Source organism: Mirounga angustirostris, unplaced genomic scaffold, assembly GCF_029215605.1.
Source record: "Mirounga angustirostris isolate CCGP_5_RB_7025 unplaced genomic scaffold, mMirAng1.0.hap1 SCAF_13, whole genome shotgun sequence".
Taxonomy (NCBI): domain Eukaryota; kingdom Metazoa; phylum Chordata; class Mammalia; order Carnivora; family Phocidae; genus Mirounga; species Mirounga angustirostris.
The window spans coordinates 37,355,188-37,379,817 of record NW_026991721.1 but is presented as its reverse complement, the minus strand read 5'-3'; the positions used below and the strand labels follow the sequence as shown (position 1 = coordinate 37,379,817).

General features: G+C 47.7%; 1 protein-coding gene across 8 annotated transcripts in view; it reads left to right on the top strand.

Moving 5' to 3' along the window:
• Positions 1 to 24,630, top strand: part of NAV2 (neuron navigator 2) — a 393,377-nt gene that overhangs the window by 149,474 nt on the left and 219,273 nt on the right. For 7 of the 8 annotated variants that reach the window (XR_010406923.1, XM_064576736.1, XM_054512011.2 and 4 more), the window contains exons 4-6: positions 6,786 to 6,858; positions 18,124 to 18,388; positions 21,595 to 21,663. Coding sequence is in view for 7 of the 8 variants with exons in the window: in XM_064576736.1 (XP_064432806.1) it covers positions 6,786 to 6,858; positions 18,124 to 18,388; positions 21,595 to 21,663 (407 nt within the window). In the remaining variant the exon portion in view is untranslated. The remainder of the gene's footprint in view (positions 1 to 6,785; positions 6,859 to 18,123; positions 18,389 to 21,594; positions 21,664 to 24,630) is intronic. The other variant, XM_045894013.3, reaches the window with a different exon arrangement.

The following is a 24,630-nucleotide window of genomic DNA, read 5'->3' as shown; positions in this document are numbered from 1 at the left end:
GAGACTCCTGTAAAGCCTTTCTTTTTTTTTTTTAAGGAACTCTTGACAACATCTTGGAAAGCTGAAGTTATGTTATATACAATAAGATGGATAACATTGCCAAATTAAAGGAAGGATCTGGGCAAGGCATTAAAGCAGCAAGAGAAACAGACTGAAACCCCATCTAGCCCGAGTCCTACATTCTTCAACTTTCTATTTCAAAGCTGCCAAAAAAGCTAGAGCTGATGTGCTGAATGGCCAAAGATGGGACATAAGGGGTGGAGCCCCTTCTGCTTTTGGGCTAGGATGGCTACATGCATCAGCCAAACAAGCGGCAACTTCAGGGTTCACAGGGGGAGATGCTCTTGAATATCTCCCCACCTAAGAGAATTAGAAGTGCCACCATATAGTTCCCTCATTTCTGGGGTCTCCGAAAATGAAAATCATAATGGCCAAACCCCACCAGCTCAGTCCCATGGGACTGTGTCTCCAGGACCACACTGTGGCCCCTGAGCCATGTGATCATGGATGATGCTGGGCTCCAGCACTGATAGAGGTGTCCAAATAAAATTCAGCTGGACAAATCCTGCATCAGGTCATGACCTAGGAATGCAGAGGAAAGAGACAACGCAGATGGAGACAGGCATTTAGGAGAAGCATTTCCCCAAAGTTCATTTTGCTTTTTGGTTTGGTTTCATGATTGGATTTCCTTTTTTTTTTTTTTCTCTTCCTCTTTTCTATTTTTATTTTTGGAAAGGGGCAGAGGAAAGGAGTGTCCGAAAGGCATGGAGGCCTGTTGGTTAGGAAGCCGACCTTCCTAGTACGTGTGACCACAGATGCTGACCTCCCCTTCCCATCCCTCCCTGTCTCCATGCCCAGCCCAGGTGTCACTGAAGCTCCCACTTCAAGGACACCGGTTGAGCCATCCTAGACACAAAATAGCCCATCCTCAAGCTTTCAGACTGGAAGGGCTTGGCCTGGCTGCTATTGCCCCAGTAATGGTTGGGGAGATAGTACAGTTGAAGGCTTCCCTAAGATTTGGGAAGACCCCTGTCTTCTCTCTCCTGCGAGCTCTTGAATGTGGCCCTGTGCGGCCAGCCCTCTACTCTTGCTCAGTGTCCTGTCTCCTAGCTCTTCTCCCCTGCCTGCTGGCCTCCAGCCATTCTGATTCTCTTTTGGTTACCAGAACGTGGTATGCAGCATCCTGCATGGAATCTCTTAAGCCTTAGGTTTACTAGGTTTGGTATAGTTTGTCTCCCCACTCTCAGTGTCCAGCTAACTCTTAGGTCTCAGCTCAAATTCCCCTTCAGTCAGCAAATCTTGAGTATCTCTGATGTGCTGCTCACTGTTCTAGGTGCCTGGGGCTGCATCAGTGAGCAGATGGACAAAAAGCCCTGTCTCTTTGAACCTACATGCTATCTCTTCCTTAGGAAATTTTTATTCAGGGGCACCTGGGTGGCTCAGTCGGGTAAGCATCTGCCTTCGGCTCAGGTCATGATCTCAGGGTCCTGGGATCGAGTCCCGCATCGAGCTCCTTGCTCAGGGGGGAGCCTGCTTCTCCCTCTGCCTGCCACTCCCCCTGCTTGTGCTTGCTGTCTTTCTCTCTCTCTCTCTCTCTTGCTCTCTGGCAAATAAATAAATAAAATCTTTAAAAAAAACCTTTTCTTAAATTTTTTTTTTTAACCCAACCCCCCCTCCCCAATCCTCTGGCTAGATGAGGTCTTCTAGTGCATGACAGATGTTGTCTGTACTTCCTTGTGCATTATTGACTTAATGCCCAGTTCTCTATGCTAAACTGTCCCCTGCTGTGAGGTCAGGGATTACTCACCACTGTATACCCAATTAGGTGTTCAGTAGGTAGGCGTCAAGGAATGGATAATGAATGGATGAATGATTATTTTTGTTGACAAGTAGCAGCATCAGGTGTGAGGTTCACACTCCTGGAAGGAAGTTGTTTGAGCTGATGTATGAGCTCCTGGAGAAGCTGCACTGTGCTTTTAAAGTGCCCAGAACTTCCAAGTTCTTACTCAGCCTTGTCTGGGGTCCCGGTCTACTATTCCCTAGGCTCTGGGTATTTCATGACTTTTAAAAAATGGCTGTAAACATGCCTGACTTTAATGCAACAGCTGTTTGCCTCTCCTCCCAGGATGGAGATCTCCAAGGGGCCCAGTGAGAAACCCTTAACTCATGAAAACTAGTGCCCCGTTTACCTGCACGCCCGGAGCCCCATCTTCGCCTTGGGCCAGGTAGTGCCCAGAGAGATGGTCTTCGTTTGCATTAATCATTTTCATGCGCTTTGCACTCAGCTACCCTGGTATTCAGAGAAAAATGCTGCCATGACAACTGCCACAACAGATGGTATTTGATCAGTCTCTAAGCTACAGAGGAGATATACAGTGTTCTTCCGAGGTTTGCATATTTTACTTTATCATGAGACCCAGTCCAGCCTTAATCATGGTTGAAATGTGAAGTTTTCCATTTGCCTCCCATCCCTCCCCCTTCTCTTTCCAGTTGTTTGGCATTTGTTTTGATTTTCCTTGCTCCCTGGTTATCCTGAGTGGAGATGTGCTCTTGGACTCGGGAAGCAAAGACTACAACACACACAGTCCGCGGAAGTTGCCCTGCAAGTCCCAAGTTCAGAGATTGCTGAGGCAACTATCCAACTTTGTGATGGAGATCCCAGCTGAGACTGGGAGGGAGCCTCCACTGTAGCCTTTCTCTCCTGGATCGTCACGGATGGCACATGGCGGAGGCCATGTGTGGCCCCAAAGGGAAGGCTGCGCAAGTGCGTCTTGGTCTTGGTTTGTCCCCTGCCTCCATGCACGCCTGCAGCCAGCCCCGTCCTGCTCCCAGGGTCTGCAAGCCACGTTCTGGTCCCACTTCTGGGCTTTCTACCTCCAGCCCAGCTAAAACTCCAGGAACTCCTTCCCAGAGCTCTCGGACCCATTTCTATGGCAGCAACAACTCCAACAGCCTTCTCCCCCGGCTCAAAGTGCGGCTCCCGCCCCCCTCGGCAACATTGGAATGTCAGGCTTTGCACAGATTTTTGCCAGCTAATTTTGGAAAGTAGTTTATATTGGCTGCTATGTGTTAATGAACGACTTTGGTCGTATTTACATACTTTGCCTTTCCCATCACTCTGCATTCCCAGCTTTAATCAGATCCGCCTCTCACACTGTGTGTCTGGAGAGCACATGAGCCACAGGGCTCATTAACAATGGGCACGAGGACATCCTTGTGCTGTAATGAGTGCCCGGGCCAGTCCCCTCACCCAGTGTGGTGGCAGTTTGCAGTTTCAGCGGTGCAGGGGGAGGGACTGGTTGTTTACCTGTATGGTACTTGGAAGAAAACATTAAGGTGAATTTCAGTCACAAGAGAGGCTGGATCAAAGAAACATTCTCCCCTTCTGATCTCATTCCAAGTGAAGCCAGGAGGTTGGAATCCACATCTGACCCTATTCTGCTTCCCAGCCCTGCTCTCTTCCCGGGGTGCAGATGAAAAGAGCGTGGGTCTCAGCAGCCTTGTCAGGAGTGATTTTTAACCTTAACGGAACATCATTAAAGAGTGGATTTGAGGCTTGAGGAAAGTTTTTTGAACTCCTTTAAGCAGAGAAATCATAGTAGAGGGAAAAAAAATTCAAGGCGCTTGATGGGCTTATGAATTGTCTTTTAAATGATGACCCAAGTTCTTATTTTTAGTTTTAACATACTCCAGGAGTGCACCCCAACCATCCAGATACTGCTCCCTGCTTTATCTCCTCTTTAGGAGAAAGCATTCTTGGTGCCCCTAGGCCTTCTCTCTCCACCTAAGGAAGGAAGATCCCGATGCTTCCTTTGTCCTACATGCTCTGATTTTCCCTGACATGGCTGGGAGTTGGGGTGTGTGGACCCAAGAGAGAAAGGTTATGGAAGTGTGGGCTCCTGCACAGGGAGGAGGACTCTGCTCCCACATGGTCAGAAGAATCCAGCACAGCGTCTGCAACACAGCAGACATCTACCCAATTATATTGATTGATAAAAAGAATCACAGGTTTCTCAGGCTTGGTACTACTGACCCTTTGGGTGGGATTTTTCATCGTTATATGCACTGTAGGATGTTCAGCAACATCCTTGGCCTCTACCCACTAGATGTTAGTGGCATTCCCCACATTGTGAGAACACAGAGTGTTGCCAGATGTCCCTTGGGTGTGGCAACATTATTACCCCTTCTCCTGCACTGTCCCTGCCCTGTGGAGAATTGATCTTGAAATTCTTTGAAAGAATGATAGGGATTTTAAAAAGACACAGGAGGGGCACCTGGGTGGCTCGGGAGATTGTGATCTCAGGACCCTGGGATCGAGCCCAGCATCGGGCTCCCTGCTCGGCAGGAAGCCTGCTTCTCCCTCTCCCACTCCCGCTGCTTGTGTTCCCTCTCTCGCTGTCTCGCTCTCTGTCAAAAAAAAAAAAAAGATAAAAAAAAAATAAAAAAGCAACAGGAGGAAGAAGTCATCCAGGTAACCTATTTATAATTATTCATTCCTGTAATAGAATTTAACATTAAAAGAAAGCCCAGTAGATGGCCGAATTGAAATGGACCAAGGGCTAGCCTTGCGGGAAGAAATTACCATGTACTTTAAATGATACTTTATGCATTGAATGCTCCATGAATGTGCCAAGTAAATGTGTTTTATGTTCCTTGGAAGGAAATATCTATAGAGTTACAATGTTGTAGTAGAGTGAGCAGTGCTTTTCTTGATTACCTTGGTGGGTGTCTTTTTTTTTTTTTTTTTTAAATCAATGCTACGCTACTGCTCTGTTGTTGAAAAAACTTAACCTACCCACGTCAGCACACCTCCATGACGCTTGCCAGGGTAGATACCAAGTGTACTATTTCTGATTTTACATTAACAGATTCCTGGCCCCAAAGGGCTTTTTCTTTATCTCAATTCTCACGGGGACATAATTGCCAAAACTTCACTTATCAGCCATGTGCAAGATACACTGGAAAAGCAGGATAGGATTTTTCAAAGGAAAAAGGGGTCGCAGGATTTTGTAATTTTGTCATGATTAAAATATTAGTGCCTCTCGGTGGGGGCAGCAGATCCTTTTGTGTGCTTTTGGTACATTACCATTGTTTACAGTTGCGGAAATGAGGACTGATACTTTTCTCAAAAGCGGGATTTTGTAACGGGGAAATAGCATTTAGAGATCTAATTTTGATTACATAAAATGTAAGCAGATTGCTTCAAAACACCTTCCACAGGGCCCCTCCCCGCCATTCTCTTCCTTCTATCTCACCGCCCCCGCCCCCACCCTCCATGATGGTGGCACCTGCTTGTCATCGTCAGTCCTGGCTTGGAAGGAAGGGTTAAAAGCAATCTCGCTTTCCCTCCCCCTTTATAAGAAACGATTTTCTGCAATGGTGGCAGGCATAACCCATAACATCAGCATTTACTTAGTTTGCAGGAAATTGCATTTTGCCCCTTTTCCTAGAGATGAAAAAAAAAAAAGTCTCCCAGACGAGGATCTTTGAGGGTGAACTGGAGGCTGGGAGAGAGATGGGAAACCGTGCTAAAAAGTGCAAGGAAGGAACAGCCTCGGGCTCAGGGTGGAGTGGAGTCTGAGAAGAGTGCAGTTTTATTCAGCTGCCCCCGTAGCTTAATTTCGTGTTTGGAAGGTCTGAAGACTGGGAACAGAGAAGGAAAATGCCAGACATGGGGCAAGAAGGACATGCATTTCAGGAAGACTGCCTTGGAGCCAGACTCTACTCAAATTAGAGCTCTTACACTGTAGATGTATCACTCCGTGGCTATGAAGTCGCCTTCAGAAAGATCACTTGGGGAGGAGGGAAGGAGAACAGTCACATGGACACTGTGAAAAACAGTCATTTATTCAAGATAAACCCTATGGGTTAAACACCCGTTTGAATGTATAAGAATGCTGACGGAGCGTAGGAGCGTAGGAAGTCGGGTGGGGGGTAGGGGGCGTCTTCCACTGTGAAATGCAAACTGTGTGAAATTCAAAGATCCTTGTGCCAAGTCAAAAGCAGTTTCTTTTATTTATGGTCACCATTGACATTAATTGAGCCTGAACACTTTCCTGTAGACCAAAAAATCATTAGCCCTGACAAGTGAAGTCAAATCAGACCTTTGGGAATGACCTAATTGTTCTTTCCCGAGGGCTGGACGTTTGCTTGCCCTTGGCCGTGGCATCAGCCCTGGCAAGCCTGGGAGGCCTCCCAGACTCTGGCAGGTGGGTTCCTTCTTATCACAGAGAACACAAAGGACAGAGGGGCTCACTGCGGTCGCAGCCCTCCCTCATCATCGGCAATGCCTGCCGTCCTGAGACTCTCGTGAGTAAGCGTGGCCCAGAGCCCTGCTGAAACTCCATTCACTGTTTACACATTGGCCGGCATGCCTCCCTGGTGCTGGAACTCTCTCCCAGCTGCTGGCGGACGGGTGGGTCTACTGTCCCTTCGTCCCCAGCTGCTCAAATTTTCAGGGTAGCTCTAGGGACAGTGCTGCACATAGGCGCTCTCATTCCACTCTGGTTATTTTTGGCAGCCATGAGCAAGCCAGGGCCTCGACTTCTGGAATTGTGTGGTTGGGATATTAGGTAACTTGTGCTTATGCAAGTACAGACAAAGAGTCCTGACCTGCACCCATCCACCCATCCATCTGCTGCTTGCACGTCGTTCTCCTCGTTGCGAACCTTAGCAAATGCACAGTGAACCCTCTCTCTGACATCACCCTTTGTTCCTGATAAAAGATGGCTCTGGAGAAGGCTGAAAACTGAGTGTATGTCGTTGTTGTTGTTTTTTTTCCCTAGATTGAAAACATAGATGCCTGCTTGAATTTCCTGGCAGCGAAGGGAATAAACATCCAGGGACTGTCTGCAGAAGGTGAGTCAGAGCCCTTGTCATGAAGCTGCCTTTTCATGGTTAGAAATGCCCACCTGTTACCTACTGTTGACTTTAATACAGTTAAGCCCAGGGTGCTGGGTGCGTGCTTCTGGCTTTGTTTTCCTCCTGGTTTTGAGGCAGCTCAAGGCCTGTGTAGACTTGAGGATGCCAACTTTTTGACACCTAAAAAGTCACTCCAGGAATGTAGATTCAACCATGCCGGCCAATGTCTGCTAGACACCGCCGAGGAGGGAGTACTGGAGTTGGGGCTGCTTCTCTGGAGGAGGGCTTAATCAAACAATGCTGATTTGATTCACCCGGCTAGCAATTCAGTTAATCATCAAGCCGGGCCTTATCTGTGGGAGAGAGAACACTTAGCCACAGCACATATTTAAACTGCACCGTTCCCAGGGAAAAATGCCGAATCCTTATTTCTTACTTTTCTTAAAAGAAGCAGCACTTTTCCTAGCTCAAAAAAAGAAACAAGAAAACACGTGATCTATTAATGAGAGGCTACATTTTGACATCCTGATTAGTTTTTAATTAACTCCAATTGGGTGGCTAATTAGCACATTAGCATGTGCTGGTGGTTTGCTATTCAATTAAGTCTTGGTCTGGAGACGGCTGGTCCGAATTCTCAGCCGCCTCAGGCAACGTCTCACCCTGGAATCTTTTGCGCTCTCTCCTGTTTGTAAATACCAGCTCAGAAGCTGCCACAGACCCCGGCAGCCTCCCAGACTCATTAGGCTGCACCTGCCTCCAGTTTTCCCAGAACAGGTAAAGCGGTTTGGGCCTCAGACGACACCACCTTTCCCGAGCAAGGTTGCTTGTTGAAAAGATGCCTATTAGCATCGACTCCGGTGGTCAGGGTGGAGAGGAGGGGGGACAGTGAGGAAGGTAACAGCCCAGTGGAACAGGTAAGTTTGCACATGTGGTCTGCTGGGGGCCTGTTCCTTGCCTTTGTCCTGCTACGCGGTGAAAGCTTGGTTTTCCTGGCTGTGTGAACAGTATTAGGGGCGGGTGGCTACTGTTGATGCCTCGTGGGTGTCTCGTGTCATGTCGTGTCTGAACGCGACCTCTCAGATGCTGGGCCTGTCCCAGGGGTGGACACAGTGCTTCGGGAGGTCTCCATGGCTGCTGTCGGCTGGTCAGCCCTAACCCCTGCTCTGAGAGGGGGGTCCTTGGAGGATCTCTTTGCCCTGAGGGATGGGCCCTCCGCCATGGGGATGAGATCTGGGCTGAATGACCTACGGAACGCACCTTGCTGGGGCATGGTGGGGGTTGGTGTGGGGCTTCCAAGGATGGGTGGGGAGATGCAAATTCCCATTCCAAGGAACATCATTTCCTTCTGGTAGAGCGTCGTTGTGCTGGCTGGTGGGTGGCAGGCACAGGCTCCTCCTGGTTTCTGGAAGTAGTTGGGTGCCAGGCCTGTGCCCACCAGCAGAGCATCAGCAGGGACTTGCACAGAGTCGTGCTCAGCAGAAAGGGCTCTAGGGGATGTGGACTCTATGTAGCTCAGCTTCATCCCACATGGCCTGGAGGTGACACCTGGCCACTCTGCCGTCTACACATTATCCTGCCTTCTGCCTCGTTTGTCCCCCAGCACCTACCCCATCCTCTTTATACCTTAAGGCATAGATTATTCAGTAACTACTTGTTGAATAAATAAGTAAAAGGGCTTTTATGTGAAGCAGCTCCAGCATCCACAGCTGAAGTGGGAATTTATAATTGCCTGAATTTACAGATGACAAAAGCTTGGCTTAAAGAGGTTACAAGTGACATCCTCAAAGCCTGTAGCTAGTGAGTGGCAGAACCAGAGCTGAACCCAGGTCTGTGTGATTTCAGAGCACGTGTTCGTGGTGTCTTTTGGGACAGCAGATGGATAAAATCAAGGCATGTCACCTACAGGTGAAAGAAACCAGGAAGGATTTAGAACTTCATTGGCCAGAACACCGTCTCAGAAGATGTCGTGCAGCCCAGAGGCCTATCAATCATGCAGACACTCAGCTCCAGCCGTGTCTGTGTTAGGATGTGGCCCTTGGGGGTCTCTGAGCATTGAAGAGCCTGCTGAACCAGTGTGTTGAGGTGTCTGTCATTGGGGCATACCTGTGAAGTGGCTTCATGGTGGTTTCAGTAACTGCCTCCAACCCCCCATCCCCATTTTTCCTGCTGAGTTGAGACCCACTTCCTGATATCTTGGCCAGAATACATAACTCGTCAGTCATGGTTCGTTCTTAGAACAGTTTTATGTTAATGCTTATGATGGTCTTGTGTTGGGTTTTTTTTTTTTATTTAAATTCAATTAACATATAGTGTATTATTAATTTCGGGGTAGAATTTACTGATTCATCACTTGCATGTAACACCCAGTGCTCATTCCATCACGTGCCCTCCTTAATACCCATCACCCAATTACCCCATCCTCCCCACCGACCTCCCCTCCAGCAACCCTGTTTGTTTCCTAGAGTTAAGAGTCTCTTATGGTTTGCCTCTCTCTCTGTTTTTATCTTATTTTATCTTTCCTTCCCTTCCCCTATGTTCATTTGTTTTGTTTCTTAAATTCCACATGAGTGAAATCATATGGTATTTGTCTTTCTCTGACTGATTTTTCACCTAGCATAATACCCTCTAGTTCCATCTACATCACTAAAATGGCAAGATTTCATTATGTTGGTGGCTGAGTAATATTCCATTATATATATATGGTGTATATATATATATATATATCATATATACATACCACATCTTCTTTATCCATTCATCTATTGACAGACATCTGGGCTCTTTCCATAGTTTGGCTACTGTGGACATTGCTGCCCTAAATATTGGGGTGCAGGTGCCCCTTTGAATCACTATGTTTGTATCCTTTGAATAAATATCTAGTAGTGCAATTGCTGGGTCATAGGGTCTTTCTATTTTAACTCTTTGAGGAATCTCCATACTGTTTTCCGGAGTGGCTGTACCAGTTTGCATTCTCACCAACAATGTAAGAGGGTTCCCCTTTCTCCGCATCCTCACCAACATCTGCCGTTTCCTGAGTGGTTAAATTTTGCCATTCTGACTGTTGTGAGGTGGTATCTCATTGTGGTTTTGGTTTGTATTTCCCTGAGGCCAAGTGATGTTAGGGATTTTTTTCAAGAGTCTGTTGGCCATTTGGATGTCTTCTTTGGAGAAATGTCTGTTCATGTCTTCTGTCCATTTCTTGACTGGATTTTGTGGGTTTTGGGTGTTGAGTTTGATCAGTTCTTTATAGATTTTGGATACCAATCCTTTATCTGATAAGACATTTGCAAAGATCTTTTAGTCTTTTAGTTTTGGTCTTGTTTCTTTTTAAACTTCACTTTCAGATTCTGCTCAAAGCTCTTTTTTACCCACATGCCCCAGAGCAAGTGGCTTTAGAAGATTGAAGGAAGGGGGCGGCTGGGTGGCTCAGTCGGTTAAACATCCGACTCTTATTTCGGCTCAAGGTCATGATCACAAAGTTGTGAGATTGAGCCCCGCATTTCTCTGCCCATCCCTTCCACCCTCCACCACCACCCCCATCCCACCTACACACTCGCTCTCTCTTTCAAAAAAAAAACCCCCAAAAAACGAAGAAGATTGAAGAGAGATGGGGGCCTAATGACTTCTTCTCCTCCCCTCCTTCCTTTGCCTGAGCCTCTAGGACTGGGGCTGATAGAGCAGGCAAATTCTGCTGCTGGTGAAGTTGCTGCCCTCTTCTTAGGGACCCATAATTATTGCTGTCCCCAAGCGACAATCTCTGCATGCCCTCTGGATCACGGACTTGCTCCCATGCTGCTCCCAGGATGTTAGTAGTCTTTCGTGAGATTGTCCAGCAATTCTGGCTCGCCCTCAGTGGGTAGCATTTATATCCAGTCCCCCAATTCAGGCCCCTCGTAGTCCCCACATAAGGTGGTCCTAGTGAGACCGTAGACCTCAGTCTCCTCATCCCTGCATTATACACTGGCAGGAATGTGTGGGCTCCATCTTCCACTTGGAGTAGGTAGAACAGTCCTTCTGTCACCTGGAAGCCCCCACCATACAGTTTCTCTCTAGCTCTTTCCTCTCAGACTTAGGTGGCCAAGAGGCAGATCTGCCAAGTCCATGCTGCGTGGATGTCCAACCAGGGACTGGAATGCCAGCACCCGACTTGGAGTGATTCTCTTGGCGCCTCTACTCCTTTGTCTTCAAGGAGCGCAAGGACCTCACCTTCTTTTCCTTGATGAGGGGAGGAAATATCCAGTCTCAGTGATCATCAGACATTACCACCCTCCCCCACTCTGTGACAGTTTCTCATCTAGATTTTCTGTTGTTTTTTTGCTCTTTTGTCCATTGAGGCATTTTATTTGCACACGTGTATTACATCCCTAGAAAAGAAATCCCAGGATTTTCCCTCCTGTGTATCTTCACCTTGCTTCTTCATGGTCCATGATGCCAGCTGAGTTTGTCCATACAATGAAACCAGACTGGTGGACAGGAGCAGATTATTCTGCCATTTTTTCTAAATCTTTAAGTTATACATCAAATCTGGGGCTCTTCACTCCACACTTGTTTAACCTGCACCTGAGGTTCGCAACAATTTTCCTAGCTCTGTGACCATCGGTGATTTCAAAATCGCCAATGTAACCGTGCTTCATCATCACAGTCAGAAAATGGAGGATCATTTTTTGAAGCATGACCTTTGAGAGAGCGCACCTCTGGAGCAGGGTCTACTAAGAACCTGGCGTTTGCCTCTCTTTTCAACATTCTTAATGCTCTTGAGAGCATCTTCCAGGACATTCATGTGGAATTCATGGGAAATCCCATTACAGTGGCCCAGAAAGATGGCAGAAAGAGTCCTCTAGATCTTCTCACCTTGACTTTTGAGGTTGGGGGATGATGATGGTGTTCAGTGGGAGGACGGATTCTGGACTAGTGCAGTCTTGTGGGAAGGTGACTGGCCCCAACTTTTGTCAACTCCTTGAGCTTACAGAGGAAAGATACTTAGAGACTTTTATCCTCAAATGGGCTTTATTCACTTTATTCAATTTCAGGGTTACAAGAAACCTCTCATTTGACATACTGTTAAATTGTAGAAATAGAAGCCATTTATGGAGAACCCATGTATCAGTCACGAACTAAGTGCTGTACATGTTTTGTATCTTATTTAATCCCCCCAACCCTTTGAGATCAGTATTCGTATTATCCCCATCATACAGAGGAGGAAACCAAGGCCCAGAGATATTAAGTCCCACGAGGGAAAAGGGAGGCCCACAAGGTCAGCCATGGCTAAGTTGCTCATATCTGTTTCAGAGGCCTGGTATTTTCTGCCACTCCCCACTCCTCACACTTCTAACCACCTGCATAATTACTAGAAAAGCATCATTGTGTTTAAGGAAATAATGTTTTAATGCTTTTTGTTTTCCTTTTGAAGATGATTGAGTGCCCTGAGGCTCCTCCTCTGATGAAAAACATCAGTGGTTGGAAAGCCCCATAGGTACTTCTCCGCCCTTTTCCAGTGACTAAAGCAGGGTTTGGAACCCCGGGAGGGTGGAGGGTGTATGCACCTGTCACTGAGACATTGCAGCAGATCGTGCCCTGCCCCAACCTGCCCGATGGAGGACCACAGAGAGCCTTTGTTCCAGGGTAGAGGCTGCGGGCCCAGGGGAGCCCCATGGAGACTCTCCTGGTTTGGGACACTTCCCCTGGATTAGGCCTTCCCACCCTCTTGTGTTCCAGACAGTTGGACCCATCCGGTGTCTTGGGAGCTTGGGCCTCACCCTAACCTGGGTGATTTTCAAGACCCCTCCCCGACACACACTCCACCAGTCACAACCATCTGTAAACCTGTCCCGTGAGGAAGGATGGCTTTTATCCTTGGGAGTTTCAGAACACCTGGCCCTGAGCCCATCCTCCTGTAATGGAGAAGTGAAGGTCTGGGGGGTGAGGCATAGCCTATTTAGTTCAGCAAACATTTGCTGGGCACATCCTGTAGACCAGGCATAGTATCAGTCATACAAAATTAGCTTTAGTTTCCGTTAATAAGAGAGCTGGGCTACTGGTAAGTACACAGTGGTGACAAAGAGAGGCAGTGACTAGCTTTGCCTGGGGCAGTCAGGGGGCTTGACAGAGGCAGCGGTGTTTCTGCGGGGTTTGACAGGATAAATTGGCATTCACCAGACAGGAAAGGAAGGTAGTGGGAAATCTGGACAGAAGAGGAGACATAGGTAGTATGACAGGAGCGAAGACCAGCTCTTCATCAACCTTGAAGACTGGGGGGGACAGAGACAAGGAAGATCCTTCCAGGTGCCTCCAGGAAGGGGTATATGCTTTTGGAGTGAAGTTGGTTGCTGACTTGATGAGCTCAGACCTGGTTTGGCCAGAAACCTAGATGCTGAGCTTGTTCCTCTTTTATTCTGAGCCAGAGAGCAGAAGGTCTTTCTGGATCATTAGGAGAAAAGCAGCTGGTGGATTATTTCCATTTCCTCCTACCCACATCACCTGTTTGGCAGTGAGTGGACCTGATTCTGTTACTCTCCAGAGGGGGCCCTGTAGGCTCTCCCACCCCCTCATCTGTCCCACTTCCCCCGTGGGTCCAGCCTTTGACTGGCGTGATGAGCAGGACCCAGAAGGGCTGCGGGAATGGGGTGGGAAGTGCTGTGCTGAATGTAGGTTATGCAGACGGCTCATCTGGAGGAACAATGCCACAGAATCCACAGTCCTGAATCCGCCGGGTGAGCCGGACAGCGCTGTGGGTTAAGGGAACTGGATAGGAGTTCTGACTCTGCAGTCTGGTCTGAGCTGGCTCCCGGTCCCTTCTTCCTTACAAAGCAGATTTCTGTGTATTAGATTATTCCAGTGTTTATGCCTTAGTAAACCAGACCTGAGGTTTCTCTTAAGTAATGCTGAAAGAAAAGAACTCTGTTTTTCCTATCCTTCATGCCCAGCATCCCATACAGCATCTGTGCACATTCGTACCAGCCAGGGGGAGCAAAGAAATCAGTCAGAACCCGAGGGAATTAAGAGTCCCGGCAATACTGAATTCTAATGGAAATTGAAAAATGGCCTCTGTAGCATGTTCATGGGACATGGGCGTGGCCACAAGCAGAGAAATGCAGTCAGGGTTCTCAGGCAGGTGTAGATACCAGCAGGTAGTGTCCGTTCTAGCTAGGTCTGCATTGTTTTGTTTTTTGTTTTTGTTTTTCTTTTTTTTTCTTTTTCTAGAACTCAAGAGTAAGGATAGTTGATCGGGCATAAAATGATACTGTTTTTCCAAACCTTGGGAAATGTCATGAAGGAAACATTCTTGTGGGCCGATTGATTTTGTTGTTAGTCTGTCGGTGCCGCCCGCTTACCAGGCCTCGTGGAACACAGACACATGCCTCTTGGAAATGTGGAAAGAATACAGTTTTAGCTATTTTGGGTCCTGTCTGTTGTAGACCACCCGTGGCATAAACTGTGTGGCTTCCAACCCCAACCAGAGCATCTACCACTCTCCAGTTTTTGTGCTCTGCAAAGAAAATTAAACAGTCCAGACGTCCACCACCTGGGGAGTGGGTACACAAGATGTGGTGTATCCATACAATGGGGTATTACTCAGCAACACAGAGAAATTAACGATAAATGCTCTAACATGGGCCACCCCAAAAACCTGCTGCGTGAAAGAAGCCACATGCAAAAGACTATATATTACATGGTTCCACTTACAGGAAATGTCCAGAAGAGACACACCTTGTAGAAATAGAAAGCAGATTCCATATTGCCTGGGAATGGGTTTGGGGACTGACTGCAGATGAGCATGAGGACTCTATTTAGGGTGATGGAAATAGTCTAAGATTACAATTTACTGAATTGACTGAAAATTATTATACGCTTAGTTTTCTGAGTGCAAATTACACTTGGGTAAAGCTGTTTAAAAAAGAAACGGGGGGCACCTGGGTGGTTTAGTGTCCCAACTCTTGATTTGGGCTCAGGTTGTGATCTTAGGGTCATGAGCTCAAGCCCTGTTTCAGGCTCCATGCTGGGCATGGAGAGTCTGCTTGAGATTCTCTCTCCCTCTGCCTTCCCCCGTCCCAGCATGTGCATGTGCATACGTGCTCTCTCTCTCAAACAAACAAACAAAACCCCCAAATGAGAAGCTCGCCATTGACTTTTGTCTAATATGAGATCATTCCTGATTAATATCCTTCTAGATGCCTGTGACTGCAGCATGAGCGGGGGGAGGAGCAGGGAGAATGGACAGCTTCTTAGTCTTCCTTTAAGGGCAGAGCCCTGTGGTGAGTTCTGAGGAGACTGTAGGTAGAGTGGCCATATTTTCTGAACCAAAATGGAAAGTAGAATCAGGCAGTGTCCTGGGTGCTTTGCACTCATTTTCTCATTCAACATTCACTTAATTCTCATAACAAGCCTGTGGGAAAGGTGCAGTTTGGCATATGCCCATTTTAAAGAAGAAAATGGAGGCCCCGAGAGGTTGAGTCTTCTGAAAATTCAGTCTATAAGTGATGAACTGTCGAGATTCAAACCCCGGTCTTTCTGGCTCAAAAAGTCAGTGATCTTTATACTAAAAATACTACCTGCTAAGAAGTAGTATATGTGTGGGAAGACTGTGCTCTTTGACAGAGAAAAAGATGTTTTAGGGACTGGTGCTGAGTTATGAACAGTAAGGGACTCACCAACCATGGTGGGTAGAGAATAGGACAAAGCTGTCTCTGTTTGCCCTGACTTGGGCTGGCCTGCCAGGAGGTGCTGATGTGGACATGCCTGCCTCTTGCAGGGGACAACCCATCCACCCCTGGGTGTGCTGAATTTTTAGTTCCTCCCTTTTTTGTTGTTCTTACGTGGTTCCAGAAAATGTATTATGGAATGTGCCAAACATTCCATAATCATAGAATACTTACAGAAGAATAAAGACTACTTATATGCCCACCAGCTAGCTTAATAAATAAAACATCATCTGGTTGTGCTTTTAAATTTACCACACGTGATGGGTAGACAAGTAAAACCAAGTTATACAGTGTGGGGAGACCGGGCTTTGAGATGGAAAAACCTAGATTCAAATCCCAAATCCCAGCTCTGTCATGTATTCCCTTGGAGAGGTCATAAAACTGTCCTGGGCTGCTGTTTTTCTTTGAAAAAGGGACCTTAATACTCACTTCCCAGGTTGTAGAGATTGAATGAGATCATGCTCATCAAGATCTTAACCTGATACATACTAATTAGTAGTAGTCCTTGTTCTTATAAACAGTATAACCTGAAAACTATCAAAGGCACTAAAAATAAATCTTACATAGATTTCGCCAATCCCCATGATTAGCCCTACTTTCTCCCTCCCGTGACTTCAATTTTGAGGGGGAAATGGTTTCCCAAGTTCCTTAACAAGTGCAAACCTGCATGCCAGCTTTTGATTCTGTCCCCAACTCCCACCAGTGCCCAACTGGGTGACTACGGGCATGTCACTTCATGCACCTGACTCCTCCCATCCAAACCTCCCATTCTGTGACCCTGATGTGCTTGTAAGAACATTTAGAAGCAGACACAGAACAAGCCACAGGGGTGTGTGTGCTGCTTTTTTGGTTTCCGTAGGCTGGAGAAGGAAGGAGAGCTGAAGGGTTAAAGCTGACCTACTACCTCCAGAAACTGGGGGCCTCAGCCAGCACTTTGAGGCTTTCTCTGCTCTCCATATTGCCCAAGATGGTTAATAAGCATCCTTTGTCTGGGCCAGTCCTAGCTCACACCTGACCACCTGGCTTAATTAAAAGCTCACCCCTTTCACTCTCAGAAGCATCATGGTTTGCATGATAAGTCATAAGATGATTGCAGTAAAAACCATTTCTAAGGCACGAACCTGGACCTTATGGGAATCTCATACGGGAGTCTGGGGGCTATGGTTATTTGTAACGAAGAGCAGGGAAGGCCTTCACTGTTCACGGTGTGCTTTCACAGATAGGCTCTTACTGGATCTGCAGGATAACGTTGTATGATGGGGAAGCTGTGTCAGTATTGCCAGTGAGGCCCAGAGAGATCAAGTGACTTACCCAGAGTTGCAGAGAAAGCATGTGCTGGAGTACAGACTGGAACCCACATTTGTGTTGTCAGTTGTGATCTCCATTTCTTCAGGGCCTGGCAGTCATTCAGGCTGGCCTAGTCAGATCACGCCCAGGACACCGGCAGGCATGCAGGGAATGGGGCTTGTTTCTGAAAGGACCTCATGCATACCCTCTGCCCGGTAATGGGTCCTGCAGGAAACTCTTGCTCCTATATCCGAAGTCTCTTCCCGACCTGGGGCTAACCAGGACGTGTGCATTTCCCACACAGGAGATGCTCCCCTTCCTCCATCCCACTCCTTCTGACCCCGTAGCCAGTTGAGAGAAGGAAATTCAGCTTCAGGTGGAAGCAAAGCAGAGGGAGCCCCCAAGATTCCTTCTTCCTGTCCCTCAGGCTGGGTGGCCCTATTCCTTCACCCTCAGGATCGGTTCAGGCCCCGGCCTTCGAATCTGGTGTTAAAAGAACATAAAAGGAAGGATTCCCCAAGGAGCAACACCCTCGATCCATAGCCTCTGCCTGTGAATAAATATTTTATTCCTTCTCGGCAGCTTTTTATGCATGCCTTGAGGCAAATGCATTTTAACACCTAAAAAATTCTGTTTGGGGAATAAAAATTTTCTTACCCCCCACTCTGTTCTCATTTTTTGTTCTTAATACAGAATTTTTGTGTGAGTTCTTTTGAAAGCAAGTCCTATAGCCGATCCCCACACCCATCCCAAATGAGTGATTTAGTAGACAAGGGAGACACAGAGCCACGTGTTTGAGGGAAGGATGGTTGGGCAGAGCAAAGTGAGGATTTCGGAGTTGGGTAGGAGCCCCTTGGCATATGCACAAAGCGGCTGGAGGCACAGAGCGTGGACTCCGCTGCCAAGTGGAGACCGGTGAGGCTCCCCCTCCGCCGCCCGGCGCCGGAGTGCACCTCTGTCCCGGATTGCTTGCTTCGCCTGAGAACAAGCACGGTCTTGCTCGGGAGTCTGACTTTTTTTGGTTGCGCCCTTGCTGAGAGTTTCCTCCCGGCACTCGCCAGACATCCGGCTGCAGCTTGCCTCATGTATCCGCTCTAACCCCGGTGGCGGAGAAGCCGCGAATTTCTCTGTGGCCGACGCCCCGCCGTCCACTGACTGTGGTCGCAGGGAGGTGTTCAGGAACCGCGTCCGGTCCTAGAGAGATGAAGCTCGCGAGCAAGAATGGGCCCCCGAGCTGGGGCCCCTTGTCTAAAAGAATCTCCTCACTGTCTTGCAGAAATCCGGAACGGCAACCTCAAGGCCATCCTGGGCCTCTTCTTCAGCCTCTCCCGCTACAAGCAGCAACAGCAGCAGCCCCAGAGGCAGCACCTGTCCGCGCCGCCGCCGCCGCCGCCCGCCGGGGCCCAGGCGGCCGCGGCCCCCTCCCAGTGCCAGGCTGGCGCTCCTCAGCAGCAGGTGCCCGCCGCCCCCCAAGCCCCGGGCCAGCCTCTGCAGCCGGTGCCACATCAGCAGTCAAAAGCCCAAGCTGAGATGCAGTCCAGGTGGGGGCGCCTCGCCGACTGGTAATTCCGTGGTTCACGGGGCATCCTCCACGCCGGGCCCAGCCGTAGCCGAGGCCCAGTGTGTTCTGGTTTGGGCCTCTGCAGTGCTGAGGGCTACTGGTAGTGGGGGGGGGGGGGGTTAGCATGGCCTTGAAATGGATGCAGCGGGGCTGCCTCCAGTGCCTGCCTGGTGGAGATGTGTGCTCTTACAGGTCAGAATGGCCGGCAGCCAGAGCTGCCTAACTACTCTTGCCTTGATGCCGGCCTATGATGCACTAAACAGCCCCGAAAATAGACTCCAGCCTGGTTTTGCCGTGTTTTGCCTATAAGCTGGGCGTTCGGTGTTCTATGTGTTGAGTCATTCTACTTAGTGGAGGTGAAAGTTCTGCCGTGGATGCCTCTGCTTCACCAGAAGAGGAATATCAGGAGCGCAGAAGACGGGAAATGCTTAGCAAGGAAGGGAGCAGCCACCTTCCATGAGAGGACCGGGGACTGGGTTTTGTTAGCCTTGGAGAGTTGATAGGGGCCTCAGCCGTGGTCCTCCGTTTTGTGGGATTAGGGCTTCACTGTTGCTGACACTCGCAGAGGGGCTGATGCCTGCCAGTGGGGCTCTCGGTGTGGAATGATAAGCACGCAGAGCGCCAGGGTAGTTACCATCTACTGTGTTATAATGGGAATAGTTGCATCCCTCAACGACTCTGCAGAAGATCGCCTTGTAGAACATTCATTTTAATGGGTGGAGGGAAAGGGAGGGGATCAGGAGCTAGAAAGCGTTTGACTCGTAGTAAAATTCTAAAGAAAAGTCCACAATAATTGTTGCTTGAAGCTGTAAACCTTTAGTTACCAAATCATCTAAACGTCACTAATTAGATTGATTGCTTGATTTCACTTAATATGTGCTAAAGAGTAATGGCTTTTCCTTTCCAGTCCCCCAAAGCACCAGTGTTAATAATCACAGGGCTTCTCGCACACGTTCGTACCCTCAGAAGCCCATTGTAATTGGACAAAGCACAAAACAGTCCAGACAAAACAGGTGCCTTATAGATGGTTACAGCTTCTTCCTTCCCCTGAGAAGTGCTACTTCCCATTTGTGATGGTGTTAAAACCAGCAGTGATGGGTGTGCTGTAAACCAGATGCCCTAATTAATTATCTCATTATATCCAATTGACATTATGGAAATTTGTAGGCTAGCAGAAATGCCTGGACTAGTAATGAGGAACAGACAGCCGGGCAGCGAGCCTCTGCACCCTGACCTGAAGAAGCACCTGCGTGCGAGCCATTCTCTGATCCGAGGCCCCTGATGGCCCTAGGTGATTGAATGACCAGGATATCATTTCCCACACTGTCTACAGAGTGCTTATTCCCTGGATGGTAACTTGTAGGGGAAGAGTTCCACAGGGGGAAAAGTTGGTAAATAATCTGGGTTGAGTTGTTAGAACTGTTATTACAGGTCTACTCGGGTCCTTGAATCTGCCAAAAATGCATTCATTTATTTAGTTAGTGTTTGAATGCCTTCCATGTGCCAGACACTGTTCTAGGCACTTGGAGTTCATGGATGAATGAGACCACCAGTGTGCCCACTCTTTGTATTTTCCTGGAGGAGGCCGGCAAATAGGGAAGAGAACTATCACATACTGGTATTATAGTAAGATGATGGGATTCAGAAGGATTAGGTTGATAACTTAGGTTGGACTGATAGGAAATTCTCTCTGGGGACGTGACACCAGAGCGGAGATAGGAATGACCTGGAGCAAGCCACGCAAAGTTTAGGTGTAGAATAGATCAGCCAGAGGTTGCAGCTGGTGCAAAGGCCCTGTGGTATTAGAGTAAGCTTGGCAGGTTGGAGGACCAAAAAGAAGGCTGGTGTGGCTGGAGTTCAGTGGGTGAGGGGAGTTGGAAAATGGTAAGGTACCTGTAAGCAAAGCCTCTGTCTACCTGGAAGACAGTATGACTGGTGGTCCCTGGAGTTGCCTAGTGCCGTGGCCCTGGGGTCCAGTCACAGTGTGCTAGCTAAACTGGGTGAAGAGTTTGCATTTCATTTTATAGGTAACAGGAAGCTGCTGGGGTGTCTTGAGCAGGAGAGAGACTTGATTTATGGTTTCAAAAAAAAATCTTCTTAGCCCCCTTCTGGATAATAAGACTATGAAGGTGTAGAGATGGAAGGAAGGACCCCAGGTAAGAGGCTTTTGTGGTCCTCCAGATGACTGTGGCTTGGGCCAAGGGCTGGAGCAGATTTGTTGATGGACCACTTCACCAGGTTGAGCCAACAGGACTGTGAGTAGATCGACTGGCTGGAGTGAGGGAGAGCATCACAGATAAAGCCTAGATTCCTGGCGTGAGCAGTGGTAAATGGTGCTATTTATTGAGATGAGGGAGCCTGAGAGAAGAACACGTATGTGCTGTGAGTCTTCAGAAGAGGCCGTAGAAAGCATTCCTCAAACTGAGCCGCAGAACTTACTTCGTAGGGCTTCTCACTGCATATAGGATTCCAAGGAACATGCGTTGAGTAATACCAGGCTTGTGTCACTCAGCTATGCTAGCTCGAGGCACCCATTTCCATGGTAGGCGTGTGTTTTCTTAAGAGAACCAGATGTTCCAGTCAGGACACCCATCTCCCAGTAAGAAAAAACAGGTGCTTTACCTAGAGAAGAGTCAAACTTACTTAAGCCAGGTTTTTAGATCCGTTTATTCCAGAGTGATTCCTACCATCATGGCCTCCTGACTCTGTACTGTGGTGACATGGATTGGCCTTTGGCGTTGCTGTATGTCCTCCCTCATTCTTTATCTGGCCCAGATTGGGTTACTTCGGCAGATGACTGGTTTCCCACATTATATACTGATCCTTTCTAATTTTACTTCTGAAGGACAATCTTATTCTCAGGTTCTAGGGATCTAATATACCATGCTTACACTCTGGCTGTAAATTTAAGAATAGTAAAATGGCATCACTGGCTTAGTTCCATTGTATTTCTATCCCACATTTTGTCTTTGGTAACCAGAGTCCCAAAGGTAATGGTTTAGATCCTTGATTATCAGTGTGAAATGCTGGCGCAAGCCCCGAACACCAGGTTTTAGTCCTTCTGTTAGAACCAACCAAGCCAGGCGCCTCCCCGTTATCATAGACTCCTGTTAGTCATGTGTGTGTCTAACGTATCTTCTCTCCCCTCACTCATCTCTTCCACTTTTTTTCTTTCCCGTCATGCAGTGCATCATCCAAGGACTCATCTCAAAGCAAAATCATCCGCTTCACTCTGGGTCAGAAAAAGATTTCTAGGTTAGATTTTTCTCTGTGTCCTGCAAAGCATGGTTTCAACCCAACTCATTGATCCCTTTGCTCTGGCTAAGTTTCCTTTTGGTCCCTCTCCCCGTTTCATGTTTGCAGTTTGAGAAAACCAAACATGCTTTGGCTGATGACCCAATGTTGGAAAGTTTTGAGAGTGTCTGGGTGGGGGAGGAGTCATTGAAAAGGAGTGTGTATGTGTGTGTCAGAGTGTATGTGAGGTGAAGATGTCCATACTGCTTCTGCATTCATTGATTTGGGCTTTGATTGCTCGGTCATCAAAATCCTTTCTGATTTAGGGAGAGGTAAGTTTCTTGGTGGATTTTATAGTGGTTTTATGATGCGTTTGGCTCCCTGCTGTGGCTTGACCCTGATCCCACCTTGCCTGCATCTCCTTTGTGTGTGTGGTGCTTTTTATTGTTGCCGTTATTGCTAAAATTACTAACGTGGCATTGGTTTTCTTTTGAATTATAAAGACCTGAAGCATGAATGAATCCAAATGGTCAGAGGAGACAAGGCCACAAGGCAGCTATGTCTCATTTTTGTTTCTGGATGCTCTTTTGTACCTTGGAGGGATTGCCTCAGTTACCTACAAATAAAAACCAGCCTTGCTCACTAACTAGTTCTCTTGACACAGAGTTTGTCATCTACTGCCTCCTATGAGGACCCATCCCAGGGTATGGAAAATGCAGGTCACATCTTTGCGATCTACTGTTCTTTTAAAAGTAGCAAGAACTAACATTTACTGAATGCTCGTTATGCTCCAATTTAAATGCATTCTCTTATTTAATCCTCACATCAGTCTTCATGCAGCAGGTCATGTTATTATCCCCATTTTACAGATGAGAAAACTAAAATAGAGGAAGTTAGGTAAGTTACCCAAGGTGACACAGAAAGTGGAAAAATCCAGGATTTGAGCCCAGGTGATCTAACTCCAGAACCCTCACCTTAACCACTGTCTTACACTCCTCCTCTCTTCCTCCCCCTTGAAATCTGGTACTTAAGGGGTTGTCGAGGCTGCTTTTAAAAATCTAAGATTTCAACCATTACTCTCGGTCTTTTGCCTCCCCTTGTAGCATCCCAACAGAACCCGATGCTGGGGTGAAATCGCTTCATTTACTTTTCATTGAATTCTCACTTAACGCTAAAGGGAGGCCCACACCACATTTGTATCTGTATTCATGTGACAAATATGTACCGAACGTCAGCCTGCTGCCCCACTATGTCAAGCTCTAGGTGCCTTTTCTAGCCAAAGCTTTCTTTTTCTTTTCTAAAAGGTTACACATAGGGAGACCCAACCCGGGATCTGCCTGGCTGTTGGGGAGGAGCCACAGGGCAGTTGCCTCTCTGTAGAACAAGTCCACATATTACCCAGACTTGGTTCCGGGGGACGGGAGGGAACCCACATTCATCAGTGCTTCTCATAATCCTGTGTCTCTGTCAGTTTGGGCTGCTAGAACAAATCACCATAAACTGGGTGACTTAAACAACAGAAATGTTTTCCTTACGGGTCTGGAGGCTGGGAAGTCGAAGGTCAAGATGCCAGCTCAGTCGGGTTCTAATGAGGACCCTGTTCCTGGTTTCCGGATGACTGTGTTCTTGCTCTGTCCTCACATGGAGAGCAGTGAGAGAGGATGCAAGCCCCATCCTTCTCTTGTTATAAGGCACTAATCCCACTGTGAGGTCTTTAACCTTGTGACCTAAGTCTCTCCCCTAAGCCGCATTTCCAGATACCATCATCTGGGGATTAGGGTTATGACACATGAATTGGGGCGGGGGCAGGGAGGACATAAACACGCAGTTCATAACACCATGCTAGAGAGTGCCCACTTTTCCTGAAAAATAACACAGGGTGCAACTCAGACACCGACTGCCCTGGCAAACGGGGTTCCCAGTTTTCGAGCATTGTGCAGATGTCCCTATATAGGTGTCAACCTAAATAAGGATGTAAACTGAGGTAAGCTGAAATTACCAAACTCAAATTGAGTTTATTTGGGAATAGCAGAGGAATTGTAATTTGGGAAATGCATGCCAGAGCAAGAAAAAAGTGAGTCTATTGAGGGTTTGGGGCGTGTTATAATGATGGACCGCAGTGCAAGGGGGCATGTGAGGGTTCAGCCAGAGTCCAAGCAGTAATTTCATTGGTTTGAGGATGGAGAGGGATTCTTGGCAGATGTGCGTGGTCAGGAGATAAGTTTCTATATTCCGTAAATCAGACATTGATGGGCCATCAGCCTCTCCGTTCTTACATGCCGTTCTTCTGAGGGCATGTGCATGAGATTCTCCATTTCCTATCCTCCAGTTCCACTGTAGATTGAAATACTTTCACGGACAAAAGGAAAGGAGGAGAGTGAGCTTGGAGGGAACCTGAAATCTAGTGTTTGTTCCCACGATGTGCTCCATTCTAGAAGATAAAACAAACAGGCGCTTGCTGGGAAAATATCTGCTTGAGGCACATGCCCATCCCGAGCATGATTTGTTATCAGTCCCCGGATGATGGAAGGAGGCAGTGGGAAGAGAGGAAGGACTGAAGGGTGAGGCCATGTCTGCCTCTCCCCCAGGGTGTGCTGGGTACAGGGCTTCCAAGCTGATGGAAAGCCAAGGTGTGGCTTTCTTTCAGGGTCACATCCCCCACCTAGAGTTTCTTTTGGATACATTTTTGTTTGTTTCATTATTTGCCTAATACTCTTCTTTGCGCTTTCCTGCCCCCCTCCCTTTCCCACCCCCAGCCTTGAGCACAATTCTGATAAGCATTTTAGCTAATCCAGGCATCACCAAATGTAACAGTAAAGTCAGCTGCCAGAAGAAATAGACTTACCCCTGCTGACGGAGTAAGGCACTTCTCCCAGAGCTCTGGAAATAGATCTTATTCAAGTACAAACATTGATGCAACACTGGCCAGAGCCCAACATCTCGATAGGCACCAGAGATATCCAACAGGGTGGGAAGCCTCACCCTTGA